Source organism: Geotrypetes seraphini, chromosome 7, assembly GCF_902459505.1.
Source record: "Geotrypetes seraphini chromosome 7, aGeoSer1.1, whole genome shotgun sequence".
Lineage (NCBI taxonomy): Eukaryota > Metazoa > Chordata > Amphibia > Gymnophiona > Dermophiidae > Geotrypetes > Geotrypetes seraphini.
In genome coordinates this window covers 113516009-113543216 of record NC_047090.1, presented here as the reverse complement: position 1 = coordinate 113543216, position 27208 = coordinate 113516009, and the positions used below count along the sequence as shown (strand labels likewise).

At 41.4% G+C, this 27208-nt stretch overlaps 1 protein-coding gene across 4 annotated transcripts in view; it reads left to right on the top strand.

Moving 5' to 3' along the window:
• UBR1 (ubiquitin protein ligase E3 component n-recognin 1) overlaps nt 1–27208 on the top strand; it is a 531921-nt gene that overhangs the window by 438180 nt on the left and 66533 nt on the right. For all 4 annotated transcript variants that reach the window (XM_033952836.1, XM_033952835.1, XM_033952834.1 and 1 more), the window contains exons 37-38: nt 6325–6421; nt 9434–9501. In XM_033952836.1, coding sequence (XP_033808727.1) covers nt 6325–6421; nt 9434–9501 — 165 coding nt within the window. The remainder of the gene's footprint in view (nt 1–6324; nt 6422–9433; nt 9502–27208) is intronic.

Sequence of the window (27208 nt, the reverse complement as noted above, 5' to 3'; positions counted from 1 at the left end):
GTTGTCTTTCAATTTGTGAAATTCTTGAGTTCACATTGCACCCCATCATTAGGGTTCACAAACTGACTGCATTGCATGGTAACTTGGCATATATTGCAGGATCCACATTTATATTGACCCCTCACTTCTTTTATTTTGCTGAGATTTGGACTACGATTCACCTCCTAGAGAGGCTGTGACTGTCCCTCTTCACAAGATCTTGAGCGATGTTTAATTTGGACATTAATAAAGGTTTCATTGCATCCTGGTGGCTTTGTTTGATTGGTGGAAAGTCCATTGTCCCGTCCCACTGTTTTCTTTTTCCTGCTTTGCCTGTATGGGTATGTATCCTCCTGGACTTTTTGTGGTTCTCTATGCTCATCTCCCATATTCAGTCATACTAGCTCTACGCAAGCAAATATTTATGGTCCTTGAAGCTACCAATGAAGAAATGGAAGCCGAGATGAAACGAGAATGCAAAAGCAGTAACATGATAATTATGGGAGACTTCAACTATCCTGGAATAGACTGGAGTCTTGGAAACTCCAAATGTGCTAGGGAGGCCAGATTCCTGGAGGCTATACAGGACTGCTTCATGGATCAGCTTGTCAGAGAACCGATGAGAGGGAATGATACACTGCATTTAATCCTAAATGGACTAAGAGGACCTGCAAAGAAAGTGGAAGTAATGGGATCGTTGGGAAACAGCGATCACAATATGATCAAGTTCAAAGTTGAAGTAGGAATACCGAAGGGAAAGAGAACCACAGTGACAACTTTTAACTTCAAGAAAGGAAACTACGAAGCGAAGAGGGTAATGGTAAGGAAGAAACTTAGGAACAGCTCAAAGAAATGGCAGACTGTAGAGCAAACCTGGTCTTTATTCAAGGACATGGTGAGCGAGGCGCAAAATCTGTATATCCCCAGATTTAGAAAAGGGTGCAAAAAGAGACGAATAAAAGACCCGGCGTGGATAACTAAAGAAGTGAAGAAACGAAAGGTGATAAGAAGAATTATTTCAAGAAATGGAAAAAGGGCAAAACCGAGGAGAACTGGAAAGAACACAGGAAGTATCAAAAAGAATGTCACCTCGTGGTTAGAAAAGCAAAAAGAGAATATGAAGAGAGGCTAGCCAGGGAAGCACGAAATTTCAAACCGTTCTTTAGATATGTTAAAGGGAAGCAGTCGGCTAGGGAGGAGGTGGGACCGTTGGATGACAGAGATAGGAAGGGAGTGGTGAAGGAGGAGAAAGAAGTGGCGGAAAGACTAAACATGTTCTTTTCATCAGTATTTATAAAAGAGGACACATCTAATATACCAGAACCTGAACAAATCTTCAAAGGAATCCAAGCAGAAAAATTAACATCCATGAAAGTAAGCCTCGAAGACGTATACAGGCAGATAGAAAAATTAAAAACTGACAAATCACCGGGCCTGGACGAATCCACCTTAGGGTACTGAAAGAACTAAAGGAGGAAATAGCAGAACTACTACAGCAAGTCTGTAATCTATCCCTGAAAACAGGCGTGATCCCGGAGGATTGGAAGACAGCCAATGTTACGTCCATCTTTAAAAAGGGATCGAGAGGTGACCCGGGGAACTACAGACCGGTAAGTCTGACCTCGGTTCCAGGGAAAATGGCGGAAGCACTGATAAAAGATAGCATCGAGGAGCTTCTAGAAAGGAATAAACTTATGATAACAAGCTAACATGGCTTCTGGAAAGAAAGATCGTGCCTAACGAACTTATTGCACTTCTTTGAGGGAATAAACAAGCAAATGGGCGAAGGGGCCCCCATAGACATTGTATACTTGGATTTCCAAAAAGCCTTCAACAAGGTACCCCATGAATGCCATGGAGTGGAAGGAGATGTACATAGGTTGATCAAAAATTGGTTGGCGGATAGGAAGTAAAGGGTGGGAGTGAAGGGCCACTACTCGGACTGGAGGAGAGTCACGAGTGGTGTTCCGCAGGGGTCGGTGCTTGGACCGCTGCTATTCATTGTATTTATAAATGATCTAGAAACAGAGACAAAGTGCAAAGTAATAAAATTCACAGATGACACCAAACTATTTAATGGGGCTAGGACTATAGAAGACTGCGAAGATTTACAAAGGGACCTGAACAAACAAGGGGAGTGGGCGACGAGATGGCAGATGAAGTTTAATGTAGAGAAATGTAAAGTCTTGCACGTAGGAAACAGAAACCCGAGGTACAGCTACACGATGGGAGGGCTGCCATTGAGTGAAAATATCCAAGAAAAGGACTTAGGGGTAATAGTGGACAAGACAATGAAGCCGTCGGCACAGTGCGCAATGGCCGTATGAAAGTGAATAGAATGCTAGGTATAATCAAGAAGGGTATTACAACCAGAACGAAAGTAATTATTCTGCTGTTGTATTGGGCGATGGTGCGCCCGCATCTGCAGTACTGCGCCCAATATTGGTCGCCGTACCTAAAGAAGGATATGGCGATACTCGAGAGGGCTCAGAAGAGAGCGACACGCTTGATAAAAGGTATGGAAAACCTTTCCTACGCTGAAAGATTGGAGAAACTGGGGCTCTTTTCCCTGGAGAAGCGGAGGCTTAGAAGGGGACATGATAGAGACTTACAAGATCATGAAGGGCATAGAGAAAGTGGAGAGGGAGAGATTCTTCAAACTTTTGAAAACTACAAGAATGACAGGGCATTCAGAAAAGCTGAAAGGGAATAGATTCAGAACCAATGCTAGGAAGTTCTTCACCCAAAGGGTGGTGGACATCTGGAATGTGCTTCCAGAGGGTGTGATAGGACAGAGTACGGTATTGGGTTTCAAGAGGGGCTTGGATGATTTCCTAAAGGAAAAGGGGATTGAAGGGTATAGATAGAGGATTGGATGATTTCCTGAAGGAAAAGCGGATTGAGGGGTATAGATAGAGGATTCTATGCAGGTCCTGGACCTGATGGGCCACCGTGTGAGCGTACTGCTGGGCGTGATTGACCTCTGGTCTGACCCAGCAGAGGCACTGCTTATGTTCATCTGCGGGGTTTCTGCACGGAGACTAAAGAACTCAACAAGACAATTCAAAAACCATCTCCCAATCCCACCCTATACCCTCCCCCCCACCCACCCTCTCCAGTACTCCAGTGTCTAAACGCCAAAAAAATTCAACAGGGCACTTTGGGCTCCATGGGACAAACCATCCCAAACAAGAGCCCAAATGGCTCGGAACTTTGGGTGTCTCTTTTTATTAGGTTCAGTATGGTCATGTCCTTGAACTTTCTGTTCCATACTTCTCTTTAAGAAACTCTCCAGACTTCTGTGAAGACTGGATGTGATTGAGAAAGTGAACTAGACAGCAAATTAGCAAAGGCAAAAAGATGATGCTAATCCAACTTGACCTCTCCGCAGCATTTGACCTGGTCGATCACTCCATACTGCCTCAGATACTGGACACCATTGGGATCTCAGGCAAGGTCTACAATTGGTTCCAAGGATTCCTCAAATCAAGAACCTACAGGGTAAAGTCCAATAATATCAAATCAGAACCATGGTCCAACCCATGCAGAGTTCCACATGGATCACCTCTATCACCTACGCTCTTCAACCTCTTTATTTCCTCCCTTGAAGCCACTTTAGATAACTTAAATGTTACATCCTTCAGCTACGCAGACGACATCACCATACTCCTCCCCTTCGACCCATCAGAGCCCACCACTACAGCAAAACTGGAAATAACCCTAGATGCAGTGGAAAAATGGATGGTAGACCACAAACTGAAACTAAACTCAGATAAAACAAAATTACTTCTGCTCGAAAAGGCCAAAACTCCCACTATTACAGAACTGAAAATTAAAAACACCAAATACCCAATACAGCCCGAACTCAAACTCCTAGGAGTAACGATAGACAGATGCTGCACAATGCAGTCCCAAATCAATAAAACATCCCAGAAAGCTTTTTTAATTATGAGAAATCTACGTAAAATAAGAAAATTCTTCGACCCAGCACAATTCAGGCTAATTGTCCAATCCCTAGTTTTAGGTCTACTGGACTATTGCAACTCCCTCTATCTACCTTGTCCTGCCAACATGATAAAAAAAACTTCAGACTATACAAAACACTGCCCTCAGACTGATCTACTCCCTGAGAAAATATGATCATATTACAACTGCCTTCCTAGACTCTCACTGGCTACCTATGCAAGCACGAATTCAATTCAAATTCTACTGTCTATTATTCAAAGCATTAAACGGCTCCGCCCCCCCCTATCTAAACCAGATCCTCACCTCAAGACAAAGAAGAACTCCGAACCCTTTTGCCTTTCCTCCACTTAAGGGCACCCAGCGCAAAAAGATGTTTGATAACCTTCTAGCGACGCAAGCAGCAAAACTTAACTACTCCATCTCCAACCTGTTGACGGCAACGGGCGACTTCAAAACTTTTCAAAAAGAAATCAAAACCCTACTTTTCAAAAAATTTATCCAGATATCTTAACCCAACCCTTCCCCCTCCTCCTAGATAAATTCTCCTGCAAAACCTCCACTTAAATAATCTCTTCCTCCCCAAAACACCAACCAAGTATTCAGATCCCTGAAATGTAACTTAATCTTATTTGTACTCTAACTGTAATCTATTTGTTATATCACACAGTAACGTACAGTCAATTTAATATCCAATTTGCAAGTTCTTCCAGAATTAATCCAGGTACCTCTCCTCCCTTGTAACAAAAAAAAAAACACAAAAAACAAAAAAAAACCCAAACTGTTGTAACTTCACTGGAAATGTCCAGTTAGCTCTTTTGTAATCCGCCTTGAACTGCAAGGTATAGGCGGAATAGAAGTCCCTAATGTAATGTAATGTAATTTATTTTGAAGCCAATCTATCCTGGATGCAAGAATAAGGGCACTGACAAAACGCTTCCTGGTATTCCCTTTCCCTTTGTGATTTTGTATGATGAGATTCTGTCTTATATTTTGAAGAGCTATGGGAGTTTTATCAAGCTATTTTGGACTGCTGCAGCAATGTCCTGGTGCCAGTAATTCACTCTACTGCTTTGATTACTTTGGAGAAGGAAAGGAACACCTAGCAGGGAAAGTCCAAGAACAGCACTTATAAGACTCCATAACACCTGCAGGAGATAGAGACTTTAGCGCTAAGGCAGAAACATGTTGAGGAGAAGCCCCAGCATCTGGTGATCTCAAGGTTGAAGGGGGAAAACCTTTTTAATCATTTAGCTAGTTTCTTTGAGCCATAGTATAGTGCACACTGATTGGTTCCAATAAGGGATCAATTAGCTAATCTATTTTCTGAAGCTCTGGCTACTTCTACAGATTTCTTCAAACAATGATTTTCCCTGATAAGTTAGAGCTCCAATTTGATTTTTTTTTCTTGTAGCATCTAATGAGCTAAATGATCTCAATATTTTTCTGACCTGCTAGAACGGAGGTCACTTCTCATGATTGCTGCTTTTTATAAGCTTTTTTTATTCTTCAAAAATTCATAGACCTTTTGGCCTGTAGACTTTCTTGCCCTTAGTGACATCTGGGCACATTTTCCATATTTATTCACATGGGCCCAGACAGTAAACACTCAGACTGTATATATCTCTTTAGATGTTGTAATATAAGCTGAGATCTTTTAATTCCTGTTTTTTTCCTCCATTCTGAAGAAAACTTGAGCCAAATTGAACTCAATTTTTGTGACAATGTAGATGAAGGAACTGAGAAACTCAGCTGACTGCTTTGGTAATTAAAATGAAACTGAAGTATTCTAAAGGCTATTAAGCAGGAACTCTTGCACATGCTCACAAACCATTTCCAAAGGTTTCTGAATAATAACACGGGGACAAATTTTTTCCTATCCTCATTTTCCCGTTCCGTCCTCTTTAGTTCTTGTCCTGTCCCTGCCCCGCAAACTCTGTCCTCATCTGCATAAGCCTCAAACATTTTAAAATCATAATTGTTCAAGCTTGTGCAGTTAAGACTGAGCTTATAGGAATGGATCAGGGACAGCAACAAAACTTACAGGGACAGGATGGGTAAATCCTGTGAGGTCAGAGAAAAATCTGTTCCTATGTCATTCTCTATTTCTGAACTTTGGGTCAGTGGATAGGTTCAGCTCTGTCATGTGGAGACATCACCCACATGAGTTACCGTTGTGATCCACATTTAGTTGTTTTGAAACTGCTTATCCATGGAGATAACAGGTAAATGATCTTTATACCTGTGGCAAGTTTTTTGTTTTGATAACTGGTCCAGAAAACATGAGTAAAAAAATATGCCTGGTCTTGCCCAATGTGGACATTTTGATAATTGCCCCCATGGTGACTTAGAGTGTGTTTTCTTTTCTCTCATGAATTCTAGAGCAGTGGCCTTAAAGCATTAGTAAAGTTTGCAGCAGCTCAGAGGATTACATCACCACAAAGCCTAATTCAGAAACATCTGATCCGTTTCCTGGCAGGTAACAAATATATATATATATATTTTTTTTTTTCTTTGTTTGCACCTCTTCTCAAGCTAGAATTTTTCAGAGACTTGGTTGTATTCCACTGTATACAGTTTATGCATAAAACACTTTGGACATTGCAGCCAATATTGAAAACCAGTTATGTGGTCAGCAGTGGGTGTTGACCATTTAAGTGGTATGTGCTAAAATTGCTGGTCCAAGGAACATAGGTGCCTACTTTTTAAGTACATACTAATAATCATCCAAAACAACAACAACAAAATATATATATATTCTACTTATATATTTATTTATTTTCTAGCTGCATCAGCCAAATCATAATAAAATTATTTCAGTTCAGCACAATTTAACAAAAGAGTTTGATCAGCCATTTCTGGGAATATACAATATACAGAATAGAAGATTACAAACAATAAGTATTAAAAACAAGAGATAAAAAAATTCTAATAAAAAGAACTATTTTTCAGTAAGAAGAAATGTTTTAAAATGATGAAAAGCAAAACATTAAGTTCTGTTCTGAGGGAAAAGGGCCATGTATTCCATAATTTTTCAGCTTGACAGAAAAATATGAACAAAAAAAGGCTTTTATTTTAGATTTTTAACTGTTGGATAATTGAAGCAATTTTGCTGTCTAGATTTTATAGCTTTATAATTAATAGAGCATGTGGTAAGTTGGTCCATATACGATGGAGCTAAACCAATCAAAATTCTGTGAATAAACAGCACTTAAATTTGATATATTATTTATAAAAGTGCATACATAGGGAACATGCACTTACTTTATTGTATCAGTTGTCGTAAGGAAAGTTACGATAACTGGAATAGAAATGAAACAATCCTTCCGCAGTTAGGGCAACAAAGATTATATATTGGACTCTATACATGCTCATGCAAAATGTGTTCTTAAACTTAACTATATAACAAAGGAAAATATTTATTTTAGCAGATCTTTTACCAGTCTATCCAGGAGATGTGACAACACTCACTCATTATTCATTGTTCAGTCTATTTTTATTCTACAGTAATGCAGAGTTCAGCTAGTCTGTGTTACAGCAAGCTGAAGTCTGCCTCTTAAAGAATGATTTATACAGTTCCACTGATTGCCAGGCATTGTATCTTTTCCTTAAAAATGGAATGTTAAGAAAAAATAAGAATAATTCCAAATCTAAATACTCAGGAGTCAATGTTCAAAGTAATTTAACTGGGCAGGAGAGGCTTGTACCTGGCTATATGCTAATATTCAGTGGCACTTAAACAAGTAGTGCTGTGGAATATCAGCACTGACCACTCCCCATACTGTCTGGATAGTGCTCGATCTAGGTGTGGAGCAAGCACTTATCCAGGCACCAGCAGTAATTCCATGTCAGTGCCTAGATAGCAAAGTGGGCAGATAAGACCACATAAAAAGTGCTGTCTTTGTACAGTTAGCTATCTAGGCACAAGCACTGAATAATGTCCAGTGCCCAGGCAGTATCCAGGTGATAACCTGAAGAGTTCTGCAATCTCCCCTTCCTCCCGCATTACCCTCCCCTCGATTTTAGTACTCCTCTCCCCACGAACACTGGTTCCCCCTCCTAAAATACCTCGGGCTTACATTTATAATCCCTAGTGGTCTAGGACAGTGGTTTTCAACTCAGGGACCACCTGATCTGTCAGGTTTTCAGGATACCCACAATGACTATGTATGAGAGAGGTTCATGCAATGGAAGAAATGCATGCTAATACATCTCATATTCATTGTGGATATCTTGAAAACTCGACTAACCACATGGTTCCTGAGGACTGGGTTGAAAATAAGTGGTTTGAGTACAAAAGGCAGGAGCAATCACCCATTTTGCTTCTGCCCATTGCATTTCCAGCTTCAAAATGGCTGTCCCTATCTCTAGCTGCAGTCTTGTGATATTAGTGATAATGCTCGCTAAAAGTCGCAGCAGCCATTTTGAAGCTGGAACTGTGGTGGCTAGGAGCAGACAGGGATAATTCTAGCCCTTGGTACCCTAGACCAGTACTTTTAAACCTGTCCTGGGGGACCATCAGCTAGCCAATTGGGTTTTAAGGGTATTCCTAATGAATATGCATAGGCAAATTTTCATGCTTTTTATCTCAGTTATATGCAGTTTTCTCACTTGCATATTCATTAGGAATATTCAGAAAACCTGACTGGTTGGTGGTCCACAAAACAGGTTTGAGAACCAGGGTCCTTTACCGCAGGCATTGTAAAGGTAGGCCCAAACAGAGGATTTACAGAGGTGAGAGGGTTTTGATTGGAGGAGAACAATGTTCTTTGGAGGGCCCAATGCTCTTTAGACAGGACTCGGCCAATGTTCATCTTGTACTCACATAAATGTCTTATGCGGGTGCTTGGCTGAATCTCGTTTGGATCCACATAAGTATTAGTAGCTGTCTCCTACCCAGTTAAGTCTGGATATTCAGTGCCGGTTCCCATATTTGTCCTATCATTGAATATCCAGGTCTAACTTAGCCTGTGACAGTAAGCATGCACATACTTGCATCTAAGTATTGACTAGTTAGTATTTTAAGACTTCTAAATTTGAAAATTTACTGGATTTTGAGCAACACTTATTCCGGTTCTAATCTATAATATCCCTGCTAGTGCTGTAGTCATGGCTGCTGATCAGAGATCGTAGTTCAAGATTCTATGATAATTTTGTAATTGAATATTAGTCATTTTAATCATTGTCAGGCCTTTCAAATTACTTTTTATTCTCTTATTTAATTTGTTGTACTTCTTCAATATATTATATGTAAGTCTTAGTTAAAAGTGATATGTTTCAGTATTGTGTAGAATTGTTCTTTGAAGGTATATTTCTAGAATTAATTTTGAAAAACATTTTATATGTTAGTTGATTTTATAGTATTCTTAGTTTCTATACTAAAACTGAGTGTTCCTGTTCTGTAGCTCCACTGTATTCTTGAATTTAATCTATTCTAACATAAACAATTTATTCAATGAATCATAACATATGAACGCTTTTTTGTTCCTAGTTTTACTGCCAAGCATAAAAATAGAAGATACTCCCTCTCTTCTGTCTATAGATATCTTTCATATTTTGGTAAGTTTTGTTTTATTTTCAGCTTAGCATTTTAGAAATTAACCTTATTGTATCTCTAACCATTCCTTCAAATTGATGATATCATTTGTCAGTTCAAACCACCATATTCAGTTTTGAAGTATTGTTTTAAATACATTTTTATTAACCATTTTGAAAGAGAAAAAATACAGTCAACAGCCTCAGTCTGGGGCAAGAACAGCACCACTGTGTCATGAAAATCAAAAATAATAATAAATGAAACATATATGTACAGTGCATAACCCATATACAAAACCTAACTTCCCCTCTCCCAGTAGTACACAAATAATTCTGCAGTGTTCATCAACAAATTTTTATATAAAGAAAATAACAATATGAAGCAGCATTAATATCTTATTACATTTTCACTGAATTGTACCTAATTAAATCTAATTGTATCAAAAGCTTGTGAGTGGGATCAAAACAACCATGATCTTTGTCAGTCAATTGCTCCAGAGCTATTGAAGAGGTCAGTTTCAAGCGCCAGTCCAACAATGTCAGTCTACTAGATTGTTTTCATTTTAGCGCCATAACACACTTAACAGCTGCAAACCAAAGTCTATTAAAATGTGTTTGCCAGTGGCGTCCTCTCTTATTATGAAGACCGAGTAAACACACCCAAGGATCTAACAAAATGGAAGATCCTAAGCCCTTCTCCATAACTCGGGTGACAGAAGACCAAAAGTGTTGTATTTTCTCAAAGGACCACCAGATGTGGAAAAAGGTACCTTTGCCCAACAGGCAATGCCAACATATATCAGTAGCAGAGTGTGGAAACACATAGCCTGTATACAATCAGGATTATAATACCTATGGGTAAGAATTTTATAAGCATTTTCCTTAATTGAAACAACAATCAAAAACAGCAGAGACAGAACAAAAAACCAACAAAAAAGAAATTTAAAAGAAAAATCAACAAAGGCAAAATAAAACAAAAGCAGGACAAAGGAGACAGCACAGAAGATGACCTAACTGGCCGCCATCTTGTTGGAATATTCATTTCTATCTCTATCTCTACCTCTGTCTTTATATTTTTATCTTTACTTTTCATAAATTGTTTCTTCAGGTACTTTAGTTAGATTGTGAGCCTTTGGGACAGTTAGAGAATTTCCAAGTACGTATCTTATTTATTTTTATTTATTGTATCTTTTAATGCATCATTTTTGTAAACCGCTTAGAAACCTCACGGTTATTAGCAGTATATAAGATTTAAATTAAATTAAAAATTAAATTAAATTAATCAGCACACACCTCGAAGATTTGGAAACATCAGGAAACACTCTTTTCCATTCAGGCTTGGAAAGTTCAATACCCATATCATTTTCCCTAGAGACCATAAATTTGTATTTCAGGAATGTACGATTGTTAAAGAATCTATACAGCAACGAAATGGGACCCTTCAATTTACCTAAAGCCATACATAAATTTTCTAGTTTTTCAGTATCATCGGGGTCTTCCTGGAGCCAACCTTTCTTAACTTGCAAGTAAGGGAAAACATCCCCCGGGAGCAACTGATATAGATCTTGTAGCTTCTCAAATGGGATCATCTTCCCTACATCTAGTAATTGTCTAAAGCAAATGAGACTCCCAAGTTCCTACCGGGAGAATACCCCCTACTCACCCGCAAAGTTGGTTCAAATCTGATAGAAGAAAGTGAAGGCACCCTGAGACCCACTGAATTTCTGTCTCGCCTTTCGCCATAACCCCAATAGATGGCTGACATAGGGGTTAATCAAAGAACCCTTCTTCAGGAGAGTCCCAAGATGTGTGGCCCAGAGAAGATGGTGTAGGGGAAGTGCAGGAGTGCTCGCCTGTTGTAACAAGACACTTGGTTTATCCGGGGAAAATTCCCAATCAAATAGCTGCATAAGATGGGCCACCCAATAATACCACACCAAGTTTTGCATCCCCCTGCTCCCACCATTCACAACCCTGCCATAAAAATGAGCGAGGCAATCTTGGAGAACTATTACCCCACTCAATCCAAAAGAATTCCCTTTGGAGTACCTCTAGGGCACCCCTAGGAACTGAGATAGGGAGGGATTTAAAAGAAAAAGCAACCGCAGCAAGATATTCATCTTAAGCACTGTGTTCCTCTCCCATCAGGACAGCCACAGGGAGCGCCAATCATTCAAATCTGTTCTGATGTGACCCAACAAGATCTCATAGTTTAGAGAATTGCATAATCACAGGTAAAGACTGCTGGGGCTGGCTAACAGGAATGTACGATTGTTAAAGAATCTATACAGCAACGAAATGGGACCCTTCAATTTACCTAAAGCCATACATAAATTTTCTAGTTTTTCAGTATCATCAGGGTCTTCCTGGAGCCACCCTTGGCTAGTGATAAAGAGCTTAACTTGCAAGTAAGGGAAAACATCCCCCGGAAGCAACTGATATAGATCTTGTAGCTTCTCAAATGGGATCATCTTCCCTACATCTAGTAATTGTCTAAAGCAAATAAGACTCCCAAGTTCCTACCGGGAGAATACCCCCTACTTACCCGCAAAGTTGGTTCAAATCTGATAGAAGAAAGTGAAGGCACCTTGAGACCAACTGAATTTCCATCTCGCCTTTCGCCATAACCCCAATAGATGGCTGACATAGGGGTTAATCAAAGAACCCTTCTTCAGGAGAGTCCCAAGATGTGTGGCCCAGAGAAGATGGTGTAGGGGAAGTGCAGGAGTGCTCGCCTGTTGTAACAAGTCACTTGGTTTATCCGGGGAAAATTCCCAATCAAATAGCTGCATAAGATGGGCCACCCAATAATACCACACCAAGTTTTGCATCCCCCTGCTCCCCCCATTCACAACCCTGCCATAAAAATGAGCGAGGCAATCTCGGAGAACTATTACCCCACTCAATCCAAAAGAATTCCCTTTGGAGTACCTCTAGGGCACCCCTAGGAACTGAGATAGGGAGGGATTTAAAAGAAAAAGCAACCGCAGCAAGATATTCATCTTAAGCACTGTGTTCCTCTCCCATCAGGACAGCAACAGGGAGCGCCAATCATTCAAATCTGTTCTGATGTGACTCAACAAGATCTCATAGTTTAGAGAATTGCATAATCACAGGTAAAGACTGCTGGGGCTGGCTAATAGGAATGTACGATTGTTAAAGAATCTATACAGCAACGAAATGGGACCCTTCAATTTACCTAAAGCCATACATAAATTTTCTAGTTTTTCAGTATCATCAGGGTCTTCCTGGAGCCACCCTTGGCTAGTGATAAAGAGCTTAACTTGCAAGTAAGGGAAAACATCCCCCGGAAGCAACTGATATAGATCTTGTAGCTTCTCAAATGGGATCATCTTCCCTACATCTAGTAATTGTCTAAAGCAAATGAGACTCCCAAGTTCCTACCGGGAGAATACCCCCTACTTACCCACAAAGTTGGTTCAAATCTGATAGAAGAAAGTGAAGGCACCTTGAGACCAACTGAATTTCCATCTCGCCTTTCGCCATAACCCCAATAGATGGCTGACATAGGGGTTAATCAAAGAACCCTTCTTCAGGAGAGTCCCAAGATGTGTGGCCCAGAGAAGATGGTGTAGGGGAAGTGCAGGAGTGCTCGCCTGTTGTAACAAGACACTTGGTTTATCCGGGGAAAAATCCCAATCAAATAGCTGCATAAGATGGGCCACCCAATAATACCACACCAAGTTTTGCATCCCCCTGCTCCCCCCCATTCACAACCCTGCCATAAAAATGAGCGAGGCAATCTTGGAGAACTATTACCCCACTCAATCCAAAAGAATTCCCTTTGGAGTACCTCTAGGGCACCCCTAGGAACTGAGATAGGGAGGGATTTAAAAGAAAAAGCAACCGTGGCAAGATATTCATCTTAAGCACTGTGTTCCTCTCCCACCAGGACAGCCACAGGGAGCGCCAATCATTCAAATCTGTTCTGATGTGACCCAACAAGATCTCATAGTTTAGAGAATTGCATAATCACAGGTAAAGACTGCTGGGGCTGGCTAATAAAAAACAAGATATCATCCACAAACAAAGCCAACTTGTGGTGCTAAGAACCTACCTGGAAACCCTTTATGCCTTGCTTATCCCTGATCCTGGAAAAAAACTAACAAAATACTACTAAAGGACAAGAGAAAAACACATTACACTAATCTAATAAGCAAAGAAACCCAAGATACCAAAAAACTATTCCAAATACTAAAAGACCTAACAGACACCAAACCCTACATGACCACTAACAATACCCCACTCCCTCAGCCATCCTCTTAGCAGAACACTTCAAGAACAAAATTACAAATGCCAGAGTCATCCTCAATTGTACCCCATCCCACCTAAACGAGCTCACAATTCCTCCCACAGATAAAGAATCAACTGCAGCTGATGGAACATGGTCTCAATTCCCCAACATACAATGGTCTGAATTCAATAAACTCTACAAAAAGTACAGCCATGCATCCTGTGACCTTAACCACTGCCCATCATATCTCCTTACAACCTCCAGCACAAAATTCCATACTCTACTTCTGCAGTGGATACAAACCATGTTTACTGACGGCCTTTTCCCAATTGACCTCAGCAAAATCATCATCACCCCAATCCAAAAAGATCCAAAAGGACCAACAGACCAACCATCCAACTACAGACCCGTTGCCTCAATACCTCTATATGTCAAATTGACAGAAGGACTAGTAGCCAAACACCTCACCAACTATCTAGATGACCATAATATACTTCACCCCATGCAATCTGGCTTCAGATCCAACTTCAGCACAGAGATATTACTAGGCTCCCTCATTGACACAGCCAGACAACACCTCAGCACAGGAAAAAAAATGCTTCTCATACAACTAGACCTTACCGCAGCATTTGACCTGGTAGACCATGATATCCTACTGCAAATTTTGGATGCAATAGGCATCTTAGATAAAGTATACTCTTGGTTTGAAGGCTTCCTGAAATCCAGAACATACAGAGTAAAATCAGATAAAGAAAAATCTGAACCTTGGTCCAACCCTTGTAGCGTACCACAAGGATCCCCATTATCCCCCTACTCTCTTCAACCTATACACTGCATCTCTCGGAACATACCTGGATAATCTAGGCATCACCACCTATAGTTATGCAGATGACATTACCATTCTCATACCTTTTGATCAACCAAACACCACCATGACAAACACACTACACCGAACACTAGAAACAGTAGCAACCTGGATGAAAGATCACAAACTCAACACAGACAAAACTAAATTCATCCTCCTCAAAAACGACAAAGTCCCAACCATAACCAATATAGAAATTAACACAATCAACTATCCCATTCAAACTACCATAAAACTACTAGGAATGACTATAGACCGATGTTGCACCATGCAACTGCAAATAAATAAAACAATACAGAAATCCTTCGCAATTATGAGAAACCTAAAACAAGTCAGGAAATTCTTTGAAAAAACACAATTCCAGCTTATAGTACAATCCCTAATCCTAAGTCTATTAGATTACTGCAACATCCTCTACCTCCCCTGCCCTGCTAGAATGACTAAACAACTACAAACAATCCAAAATACAGCTCTGAGACTCATCTACTCCTCGAGAAAATATGACCATATTACAGAAGCATACATCAACTCACATTGGCTACCAATCCAAGAAAGAATACTATTTAAATTCTACTGTTTGGTATTTAAAACCTTAAACGGAGACAGCCCAACCTACCTGAACAACCGCCTCATCCAAACCACCTCAATCAGACATAGAAAAACACACATCCCATTCACACATCCCTCGATCAAAGAAGTAAAACGGAAAAAACTATACAATGGCCTCCTGGCCACTCAAGCAGCTAAACTAGATAACGAAATCTCCAATCTACTGATAACGACACCAGACTACAAGACGTTCAGAAAAGAAATAAAAACTATACTCTTCAAGAAATTCCTGAAACAGACATAACCTCAGAAAAGAAATAAAAACTACACTCTTCAAGAAATTCCTGAAACAGCCCTAACTTTAAACTTACCATCCTTCCTCCCCCCGCCACACAAAAACTGCATAACCTACTCTTTACCTCTCTAGAAAAGACAAATATTCTTCCATTGTAACCCAACGTTTTTCATCTCTTTTGTAGTCCGCCTTGAACCGCAAGGTAATGGCAGAATAGAAATCTCTAATGAGCTAAAGGCTTGACAGATAGAGCAAAAAGGCTTGGAGATAGTGGGCATCCTTGCCAGTCCCCCTTTGAATATGAAAAATAGAAGAGCACCCCCCATTCACCTTCACCCTTGCCAAGGGGACCTCATAGAATTTCCGTATCCAAGTACAGAAACCTTCACCCAGTCCCACCCTCTGCAATACCTGCCATAAAAAGTGCCACCAGATGCGGTCAAAAGCTTTCTCTGCATCTGTTGATAACAACAAAAGTGAAGAGTGGGCTCTACATGTGTCCCATAACACATGGAGTGTTCTACTAATGTTATCCTCACCTGATGTTTAGAAACAAAACCAGATTGATCAACATGTATTAAAGAAGGGAGGACAAGAGCAAGACTGTCCGCTAAAACTTTTGCTATTAGCTTCACATAAATATTAAGTAGAGAAATGGGCCTAAAGGAAGAATAAGCTGCCAGATCCTTCCCAGACTTAAGCAAGACCGAGATCCCTGCTTCCTGCATACGAGGGGGGAGAGAATTACCTACCAATAAACCGTTCTCTACCCATACCAACAAAGGGCTCACATCCCCACAGAAAAACTTGTAGAAGCCGGGGGAGAAACCATCCAGGCCAGGTGCACTGCCTAGTTTTAAGGTTTTGATAGCTGTTGTAATTTCTTGCAATGTCACACGGAGATCAAGCTTAATGCAATCCTCTGAAGACAGTCGAGGCAAGCGCACCTGGTCCAGATAAGATAATATAGGTTCTTGCCCTCCAATAGAGGAGTCAGTATATAAAGTCTTATAATAAGAATGGAAAGCATTCTGGATTTCCTCATCCACATAGTGGAGAGTAATCTTATGATCTATAATTTTCTAAATAACTTGTGTTGCCCGTTTATTCCACAAGTACCTCCCTAGCATGGTTTCAGATTTATTACTATACTCAAAGGATCATTGTTTAAGCTGTTGCTGCTGAAAATCCAACTGAACCATTTGCAAAGCAATCAAGTCCGCTCTGCCACAATTGAAAAGAAGGTCGATTTTTATGTTGACGTTCTAGAAAAACCAACCGCTCCAGCAAAGCCAGATGCTTCTGTTCCCATTCCCACTTCTTCCTGGCCCCCCATTTAATAAGGTGTCCCCTTAAAATAGCCTTTAAAGCATCCCAAAGACAACTGTGATATATGTTGCCAGTATAATTGTCCTCTACATACATCTGAATTACTTGTTTAAGGTCATCACAAACAATCTGATCCTCCAGAAGGAAATCACTTTAATTTCCAGACACGCAGGGGAGGGGGAAGATTCCCCAAATCTACCTCCATCCATATAGGGGAATGATCAGAAATCTGGATATGCGCAATATGAGTTTATTTAAAGGAGCCCCAATAATGCCTCGAGCGCCATAACAAATCAATTGTGATATAGGTTTGTTTGGCATGAGAATAGAAGGTAAAATCTTTTTGAGTAGGGTGATGTAGATGCCAAACCATCTACAAGTTCTAGACTATCAATCAAGCAAAGTAAAGCCCCCTTATGCACTCGACTGTTTTCTCCCCCTCCCTTAGGATGGTCCCAGTTGGGGTCAGGCACCACATTAAAATCACCCCCTCCCCCCCAAAGAAAATACAGCTCCAGTAACAAAGGTTTCCAGGGGTTCACAAAGAGATTTGAAAAAGGCACCTTGATGAGTGTTAGGCGCATAAGCATTAATAATAGTGACTTGCTATCCTTGTAATTTCTCCTTAATAGCTAAACAGCGCCCCTGCCCATCCCTATACAAATCCTACAGTATAAAAGGGCAGGAGGGGTGTGTTAAAATCACAAGGCCCAAGTTCACCCTTTCCTCTCTGGACCATTGACCTTCTGAACCGAAAAATATGGAAAATGCAACAGGTGAAGTTCCCTAGAACTCAAGCATGTTTCCTGTAAAAGAACCACATTCCACTTTAAATGTTTAAGCTCATTAAATACAATGCTGCATTTACCTTTATCATTAAGGCCATTCACATTCCAGAATCCCAATAATAGAGTTGGGGCCCTCTGTCGCTGACTTCTAAAGCCCGAACTCCCTTTATTTCCTTCTCCCCTTTGCCCCCTGATGGCTAAGTTACCCCCTTCGCATCCAGGGAAAACCCAGGAGGAAAATTCACCCCTGCAAGAGAAAGAATAGACCCCCCCTTATGCATTTTCCTCCTCTTCCATAATATCCACATACATATTGCCATACACTCCATTATCCCATCCCACTATTATGTCCAGTAACACTGAATCTATCATACCATCTCTTCGAAGTCCCAGAATAGAGAGACCACAGGAAAACTAACCAAATGTGAACCAAAGTTCCAACTATATATCATAAATCAGGCTGTAAGTTCAGTCCCTCATTGGCGTCGCTGAGTTTTAACTCCTGTAGCCTTACGCCACCTCATGTCAGGGGTGGGATCTACAGTTGTAGGCCTGGGGGGGGCCGGGCGTCCATGCTTGGAAGATTCTCACAGCCCAACTCCTCCAGGGCCCTCCAGGCCTCAGCACATATCTGAGCACGTTTAGAGTGTCCAGAAACAGTGATGAATATTCCAAAAGGAAAAAGCCACCGGTAGCATAGGTTATCAGCCCTCAGATAATGAGTCACTCTTAACATTTCTTTCAGTTTCAAAAGTGTAGATTTCGCCAAGTCTTGAAAAATAGCAATCTTTCAATTATCCCAAATGAAGTCACATAGAGCATGTGCATTTTGTAATACGGATTCCTTAATCCCAAAATCCGAAAAGCAAACAATGATATCTATCGGTTTAGTGTCCCCTTGGGGTTCCAAGCTACAGTGGATTCTGTCAAACTGAATGTCGGGCAGAGGATCCCCATTCGATCTTTGTTCGTTCGCTTGTAACAAGAAGTGGCACAATTGCTGCACCTCCTTTTTATATTCCCAATATTGTTCCAGCTCCGGTATCCCTTTAAATTATTCCTTCGGGATCTGTTTTCAAGATCTTCAATTGCATCAAGGAGTGCTGTGTGGTCTTTAAGAGCCGCTTGTTCTGCTAATTGAAATGTCCGATATTGTACTTCCATCTCATCTAGTCTGGTCTCCATCAACTCCACACCAAGCTCTCCAAGGTCTCTGCGGATTTCTGTCAATGCTGCCTGCACGTCCGAGCGCACCCCCTAGCATCTCTGTCTTTAGAGCCTGGAACCAACAGATAACAACTTTTTTAGTAATTTTATTTTCCTCGCCATTGCTGGCACTCTCTGACTCAGCCTCCAAATCCAATGGCTCAGGCACCATCTTTTCTCCCATGTTGCTGGTCTTTTCCACCTGCGCTCAGCAATTTTCATTATTAAGCACCGTAAATTTTAACTTCTCAAGTTTCTTCTGAGACAACATCTGTTCCTAGTAAACTCACTTCACCTCAGGAACTGAATTTGGGGGGAGGGGGGGAGAAGCCTAAAACTTCAAAATAAGAACTCTCTCAATGGAGCTGAGGAATCAGCTGTCCATTCCCTAGCAATGACGTCACTTCCTCCACAGTTTTGCATTTTTAAAAACTTTTTCATAACCTCCAAGTTCACTTATACTTTCTAAAATATTGATCTTCTTTGTAAGGCCTTATGCAGGCTAGGACAAAACTGTATATGCTCACAAATTGTTAAAAATACGTACATAAAAAGTCTTTAATAAATATAATTTGAAGACCCAAGAGGGCTACATTTTGACACTGAGTTAATACACAACTGAAAACAAAATGAAACATAAATAACATAAATATTAGTCACAAAATGATAAAATCACATATCAGAAAAACACAACACCATGTCCAAACATCACATATGATTTTTGAAAACACATTTCAGAACTTATGAATCACAAACAAGTGATCAATATATAGTATAAGAATATTACAAAAGAACATTACATACTGTATGTATGCTGCTCTATACCCAAAGAAAACATTTGCCACTAAAGAGACAAACAAAGTCATACAAAGATTAGAAGAAATTCTTTCCAATATGTCTCAAAATACTTATAGGCAATACTTGATTGGCAATCTTTTAACAGCCAAAGCCATTATAGAAGATACAATGTTTATATTAGATTTTTTTCTTTTTTAATCTTTCTAAAAATTCCATGTTTTGCATCAACAGACAGAACCTGACCAGATCATAAGTTTCCTCTTAACTCTTATGCGCTCACAATGCAATTAAAACCAAGTTATATTAGGACTACTAATAGGACAGACCACTAAAGATCATTGTTATATATTTTTTATGCATGATTTTGTTTAAACCCTTGGAGTAAATAGACTTTTTTGGATTTCTAAAAGGAAATGCTGTATGAGATCTGATGGGATGATGCCAGTCAAATCATATGGTGGGGAGGGTGCTGCTTTAGAATGACAGACAGCATCTAGCATTCTGTCTTATATGTGATTTTAGCTCTTTTTGCTTAGTTCTATTTCAGAATGTATGGGACAAGCCCTTTTGATCTTATCGCAATTTTGTTTCTGTGATTTGTTATTTTTAATCAATATTCTTAGAATTCTTCCAGACCAGCCTAGACAGATGCGTTATGCACTCTTACCAGCAGGTAGGTGAAGACTAAGAACTACAGAATTCTGATGGAGCCTATAAACTAGCTATGCAGTCTCTCCCAGAGTCTGTATTTCTCAATCTCCCAGTAGGAGGTAGAGTTGTGAGCTAGAGAATGACACGGTGACTGTTACCTTGGGTAGCCAAGGGTAACCTGCCGAAACGGGAAAGAAAAAAAAAACTAGTTGCAACAGGTACGGCGATAAGGCCATTCACTGCCCCGTGGAACGGTGAATGGCCTTGTCCCCGCAGTTAAGTGAGGAAACGCGTGCAAGATACTTATCACCCCTCACAATTGCATGGTCCAGCAGCCCCCTTCCTCATGATCACCGTGGTCTGGGTATCTCCCTCCCTTCCCCTCATGCTTGCTAGCGATTTTCATTTTTCTGTCTCCGAGGGCACGAGCCTTTAAACAAGTCACGTGCGGTTCCCTGAAACTTCTCCTCTGATGCAACTGGAAACAGGAAGTTGCGTCAGAGGAAAAGTTTCAGTTTAGCCGCATGTGACTTGAGGAAAGAATCGGGCTGCTCAGAGACAGAAAAATGAAAATTGCCAGGGAAGGAAGGGAGATGCCTGGACCACAGCAGTCGGGAGGGAGGGGGGATGCTGAACCACGTGAAGGGTGCTGAAGGGAAATGGAGAGAGAGGGGGAGGGGAGAGAGGAATAGACGCTGAAGGGAAATGGGTAGGAGAGAGGGAGAAGATGCTGAAGGAAAGTGGGGAGTGGAGAGAGAGGGGAGCACATACTGGATGGAAGGAGAGGATAAAGAAAAAAGGGCTCATGCTGGATTGGTGAGACAGATATCAGATATGAGGGGAGAAAATGATGGGAGAGATGCTAAAAACCACCTGGGGGAGGGAAGGAAAGATGGAAGGGAAGAAGACAGAGATGCAAGACTATGGGGGGAGCGGAGGGAAGAAAATGGGTGGCAAACCAATGGTGGGGGGGGGGGGTGGAGGGAGAGATGGAAGGGAGAGGCACAGTAACAGAACAGATGCCATATGGAAAGGGCAGAGAGAAGGCAGATGGAAGGAATAGAATGAAGAGAAGATGAAGAAAGCAGAAACCAGACAACAAAGATCGAAAAAAATTATACAGTATTTCTTTTCTTTTCTTTTTTTTTGCTTTAGGATAGAATAGTATATTAGTTGTGTTGATAAACATTTATAAACAAAGCCCTGCTAGCTAAAGATCTCGTACTCTAGTTCGGCAGCCAGAACTTTGATTTATAAAATGACTATTGTACAGAATATTGTTTCTTTTTATTCTTTAATAAAATAAGTTCAGTATAAAATTATTCGAGGCTAATGCGTATGGGATCAGATGGTTTGCAGGGATGGGGCGGTGACAGGGACCGAGCTCGCGGGGATGGGGATTGGGCAGAGATAGGGACAAATTTTTTCCCCGTGTCATTCTCTAATGTGAGCCTGTTCAGTGTTGACTGGTGGGGGAAGGGGAAGATGGAGTTTTTCAGAACACAGACCTGGATGCACTAAAAATGATCGTTAAGACTGTGTGGGTCACTGTGGGCCGATTTTTTTATTTTTTTTGTCCAATTTTAAAAAGGTGATCAATATTCCAACAAGTTTCATGTAATTAAGTTTCACAGAGGCTTGCCATAATTCCATCCAATCAGTCATTGAGAAAACAACTTTCACACATGCTCAGAGTGGCAGGGGAAGCCCCGAAACAACCTCCTGTCACTCAGCTGTTTAGGGCAGGAAGACTTATTTTTCCCCTTTTTTTTAACGGTATGGTGTGTGTGTGTGTGCCTGCCCCCTCCCCCCCGATGATGGCTACCCCCCATGACAGCCCCTGAAAGAAAAAAGGCAGAAGGGATGCCCACTCCTGCCTTGGAAACCTGTACTCCCATGCTCAGGAATTCCACTGCGAAGTTTCCAGCCACCTGAACCACAGTGCGCTCCCACCCAACCCCACTCCCCACGAAGATCACTGGCAGGAGGGATGCCCTCTCCATCCTGCCTCGGCCACCTCACACATACCCCGATCCCCTCTCAACGATGTCTCCCCCTCCCCATCAACTCCAGCGGGAGGGATACCAATTCCCTCCTGCCTCTGCCACCTGGACCACCCCCATACCCCTGACTGCCCAAATCCTGGACCCCACCCCCCACATCTCCATGCTCCTCCCCCCCAACAAGGCCCCCTCCTTCCACCACCCCACCAACAAGTTTCCAAGAGAGAGCCCTGGTGGACTGGGGGAGTTGGGTCCGAACTCCCCCCCAGCTCAAGCACACCCACCTAATCCCCATTCTCATACCTTGTTGTAGAAAGCCAGCAAGAGGGATGCCCACTCCCTCTTTCCATATAACTATCTCACACAAAAGAGGCACCTAATTGCAGTCGTCTTATTCCATGACTGAAAAATGCTCAGAACCGATGTTGGTAGAAAGACCACAACCGGGGTCATGCTTTCTTAGTCTATCATAGCACAAAACAGTCTGTATGCGTTGAAACTTACACACATTGTATGCGTTGAAAACTTGTTAATTCAATGTATTGAATTAATAAAGTAGAATATCTTGCACTTAACTGAAGCAGATTTATAAATACCACATAGGTTCTGATGCGTTTCGCCAGATTGGCTTCCTCAGAGGACCCACTTTAACGTTCAATTTAACCAAGTGGTCAACTTCTTCCTCTAATAAGAAGTGTCATTAGAAGAATGAGAAGAAGAAGTTGGCCACTTGGTTAAATTGGTAGGAGCCGGTCTTTTTTGCTCATGTTTATTTTTCAATTCCCTAACCCCCTACTTTAAAAAAAAAAAAGTTCTTAATTTTCTGTTATATTTTTATCAATACTTTTAAAATTTCTTACCCTCCGTTTGTATTTTCGTTGTATGTATCCTTTACTATACTTATTGTAGTTCTCCCTACTTCCCTTATGTATTGGTATATCATGTCCATCTGTGTTGGTTTTAGTTAATAATTAAGACCCTGTTTTAATTATAAATCGCTTTGAATTAATGATATTGCGATGCATCAAAATTTTAATAAAACTTGAAACTATCCTGTTTGTATGTTTGATTAGATTGTAAACTCTACTGACCAGAGACAGTCTCTTGATAAGCAGTAGTAGTAGTAGTCTAGTAGCACAACAGAAATAAGCTGTAGTAGTAGTCTAGCATTCACAATTCAGTTTTCACTATTAATTTCTTTTTCATTTCTCAAATGTATTTAGCCTCATAGCTTTAGCATCATAGGTTCTGCTGAGTGTTTTCTCAGCACAGTTTCAGCTTTAATTCATCCAAGTTTAGGCTCAACCATGCTTGGTGGCTTGAAGTCAGCCAAACTTAACGGCTTGAATTCACCAGCCTTAGCCTCACACATTTGATTGGCTTTAGCTTCACATGCTAGGTCCACCTTATTGGCATACGCTAAGTACAGTTTATGTTCATGGGCTACATGGGCCTCAGTCTCAGTTTTAGTGGAGCATAGCCTTTTCACTTCTCTGTGTAATGCAGTTGGCAAAGAAGGCAGTACAGTATTCCCAGTGGTGTACCAAGTGGGGGCAGGGGGAGGTGGTCCACCCCAATACACGCTCTAAGGGGGTGCACAGCTGGCACACTGGATCCAGGACCTCTGGCCCTACTCTGCTGCTGCTACTTTCCCGAACCAGCAGCAGCGGTAGTAAATTTTAAAATCAGCCATTGTGGTACCTTCCTGCATCTCTCTGCAGCTGCCAGTCCTCCCCATCCGATGCTACTTCCTTGTTCTGAAGCAGAGCAGCAGCCGTGGAGAGGTGCAGGAAGGTCCCATAATGGCTACATTTAAGTTTACAGCCACTGCTGCTGGTTCAAGAAGCATACAGCAGCAGTGGATAGGTGAGGGAGAAGGATACTGGATGGCATTAGGTTGGAGGGAGAGAGAAAGGATCAGGATATTGGTATGGAAGAGTGGTGGAGGGAGAGGGAAGTGGGATGAGGGGGAGAGAGAGGGCTGATGATGGAATTTGGGGTACAGAGGGAGGGAGCGACAGAAGGGGAAGGAATATTGGATGGAATTGGGTTGGAGAAGAGAGGGGACAGATGTTGATGGAAGAGGGGTGAAGGGAGAGAGAAGAGGCAGATGCTGTTGAAGTGGGGTGGAGGGGAGAGAGAGAGAAAGGGAAAAGACATTGTATGTTAGTGGGGAGGAGGGAGCAGATGCTGAATGGAAGTGGGAAAGAAAGAGAGAAAGAGGGGAGCAGATGGAAGTGTGGAGGAGAGAAAGAGGGGGAGCAGACACTGAATGGAAGTGGAGAAGTTGACAGACGCTCGATGGAAGTAGAGAGGACAGAGAGAGAAGATGCTGGATGGAAAGGGTAGAGACAGAGTGTACATGATGGAAGGAGGGGATAAATAAAAAAGGTACATGATGGGGGAAGTGGTTATAGAGTTAGTGAAATATTGGAGGGGGTGAGGGAAAGAGGCAGCAAGCTGTAGGTAGACAGTGAAAAGAGGGAAATTGAGGATTGGATAGTAAGAGAGAATTTAATCTAGATAGATGCAGGCAATAAATTAAGAAGGAAGATGAGGGAAGGGACAGGAGAGAATGAAATGCCAGATCATGGCAGGGAAAAGAGAGGAGAGAGATGCCAGACCTTTAGGGGAGGGGAGGGAAAGGAAGAAGATGGTTGCCAGACCAATGGGGCTGGATGGAGAGATGAAAGGGGGAGGCAGACAGTTTCTGGAAAGGGCAAAGGAGAGAAGATGCCATGTGGAAGTGGCAGAGAGAGGGCAGACAGTGGATGGAAGGAAGAAAGTGATGAAAAGATGAGGAAAGCAGAAACCAGAGCCGACAAAGGTAGAAAAAAAATTTCTATTTTTTTTTTGCTTTAGGATAAAGTAGTATTGTAGCTGTGTTGATAAACATTTTTAAATAGAAAATGGAAATCCTTGTATTGGACTAATTATAATACATTTTTGACTAATTTAGAGACCAAAACCCCCTTCCTCAAGCCAGGACAGGATACCGTAACAGCAGTTTACTTTACTGACCTGAGGAAAGAGGTTTTGGCCTCTCTGAAAGCTAATTGAAAAATGTATCCACTGTAATAAAACCCTTAGTGCGCATGTGCACTTCAATCTCCGTACTCCGTGCCGCACATGCGCAGCGCCTGCCTCAGCTGATTTCCTGCCCTGATCTCCAATGCCGGCTGACTTTCTGCCTTCTGAGTACGCTGCCAAGGACGCCTCTTCTTCTTACTCCCAGACCAGCAGCGTCAGCAGCCGTGGTTTCAACAAGCAGCCGCGGGGCATTTGCTAGGCCAGCCCACTTCGATAATGCGAGGTGGGCCGGCCTAGCAAAAGCCCCGAGGCTGCCTGGCCTAGCGGATGCTGGACAGGGAGAAGGGAAGAGAAAAGGGGTACTACTGGACAGGGGGGAGGTAAAAGTAAGGGAGAAGAGCTACTGCTGGACAGGGAGAGCAGAGAAGGAGTGCTGCTGGACAGGGGGAGCAGGAAAGGGGTGCTGCTGGACAAGGGGGAGGTAAAAGGAAGGGGCTGGATGGTGGAGTAGGGAAGGAGTGCTGCTGGACAGAGGTGAGAAATAGAAAGAAAGACAGACAGCAGGCCAGGGAGAGAGACAGAAAGAAAGACAGACAGGGAGCAGGGAGAGAGACAGAAAGACAGACATACAGAAAAAAAGAAAGAAATGTCTAAGTCTACACATCTATTCTAGCACCCGTTAATGTAAAGGGCTAAAAAAACTAGTTAGTCCAATAAAATGGTATTATCTTATTTTCCGTATTTTTGTTTTATTTTTATTTGTTAATTTGTAAAGTGATGATTGCTATTTCTCATTTTTTTCAAATTTATATCTGCTATCTTTATATTTTGCACAATAATAGGGGACATGCATCACTGTTTCTGTGGTGTTGCATTGTATGCCAAATCTGTCTGCTTTGTGGTTCAATTTAACTTTTGTCTGGATATTTCTATTTGTAGTTTGTAATTACATAGTCTATACTGGGCGAGGGTGGTTCTGTGTTCTGTGTGTACGAAAGACATGATTTTCTATTAGCAACGACTGTGCAGGATTGATCTGTAGTAGTTTGGCTTGTTTAGTTTTACAATGGGTGTATTGGTGTTCTGCTGCTCACTGCACTATGTAAGATGCTGCCTTTTCCTAGGTACACTCTTGTGTAACATGTGAATTATTACTAAAAATCATGTTTTTCATACAGAGGGAGGGGAATTAAAAAAAAAAAAATGATGGGCCCTGGGTGTCATATATGCTAGATATGACACTTGTACTTCCTAATAAATAAATACAATTTGCTGAGAAAACTATATCAAATGGCTGGGTATGGCTTCTGTTCCAAGGACCTAACTTATAACAATTCAATTGTTTGGCTTCCCAGCTCACCAACATTTTGCCTTCCAGAAGACCAGTGCATTTGGAGTCTCTATTTGAGTTATCTTTTGCAGCTTTGTAACACAGCTGCACCTAATCTAGTCTTTTCTATCTTTGAATGCATGGGCTCACCTGATCTTAATTTCACAACCTAGCCAGGCTTTAACGTTTTGGATCCATTTAAACTTTTCTTTTAAAATTAAGCTGAGCTTCTTCTCTCAGCCTCCTTTCATCTCTGGGTTTTTGTCCTCTCTTTTCAATTCTTCATGTCAAGTGGCTTAGCCTAATGGTTTAAGTACATATCTTGTAGTACCAGATGGATTTTCAATCTTTTCTCTATGATTACCTTTTGTCATGTTATGGACCAGAAATGTTTTTTTTCTTTTTTGCAGAGCAGCTGGGATTTCTGTGTGAGTGTTTGCATTACTGTCACTTTTGGTAGGCAGCTGCCTTTTTGCTGTAGAGTTTTTCTTTTTCAGTCTACCCTACCTAGGTTAATTCTTTCTGAGTCAACTTTTGCCCTCAGGGCTTTTGCAAAATCTTTCCTTCATGGCCTCTGTGGCATTTCTCCTTCCAAAAGATGCAGTACCTTGAGCAGAGGTTCATAATACAGC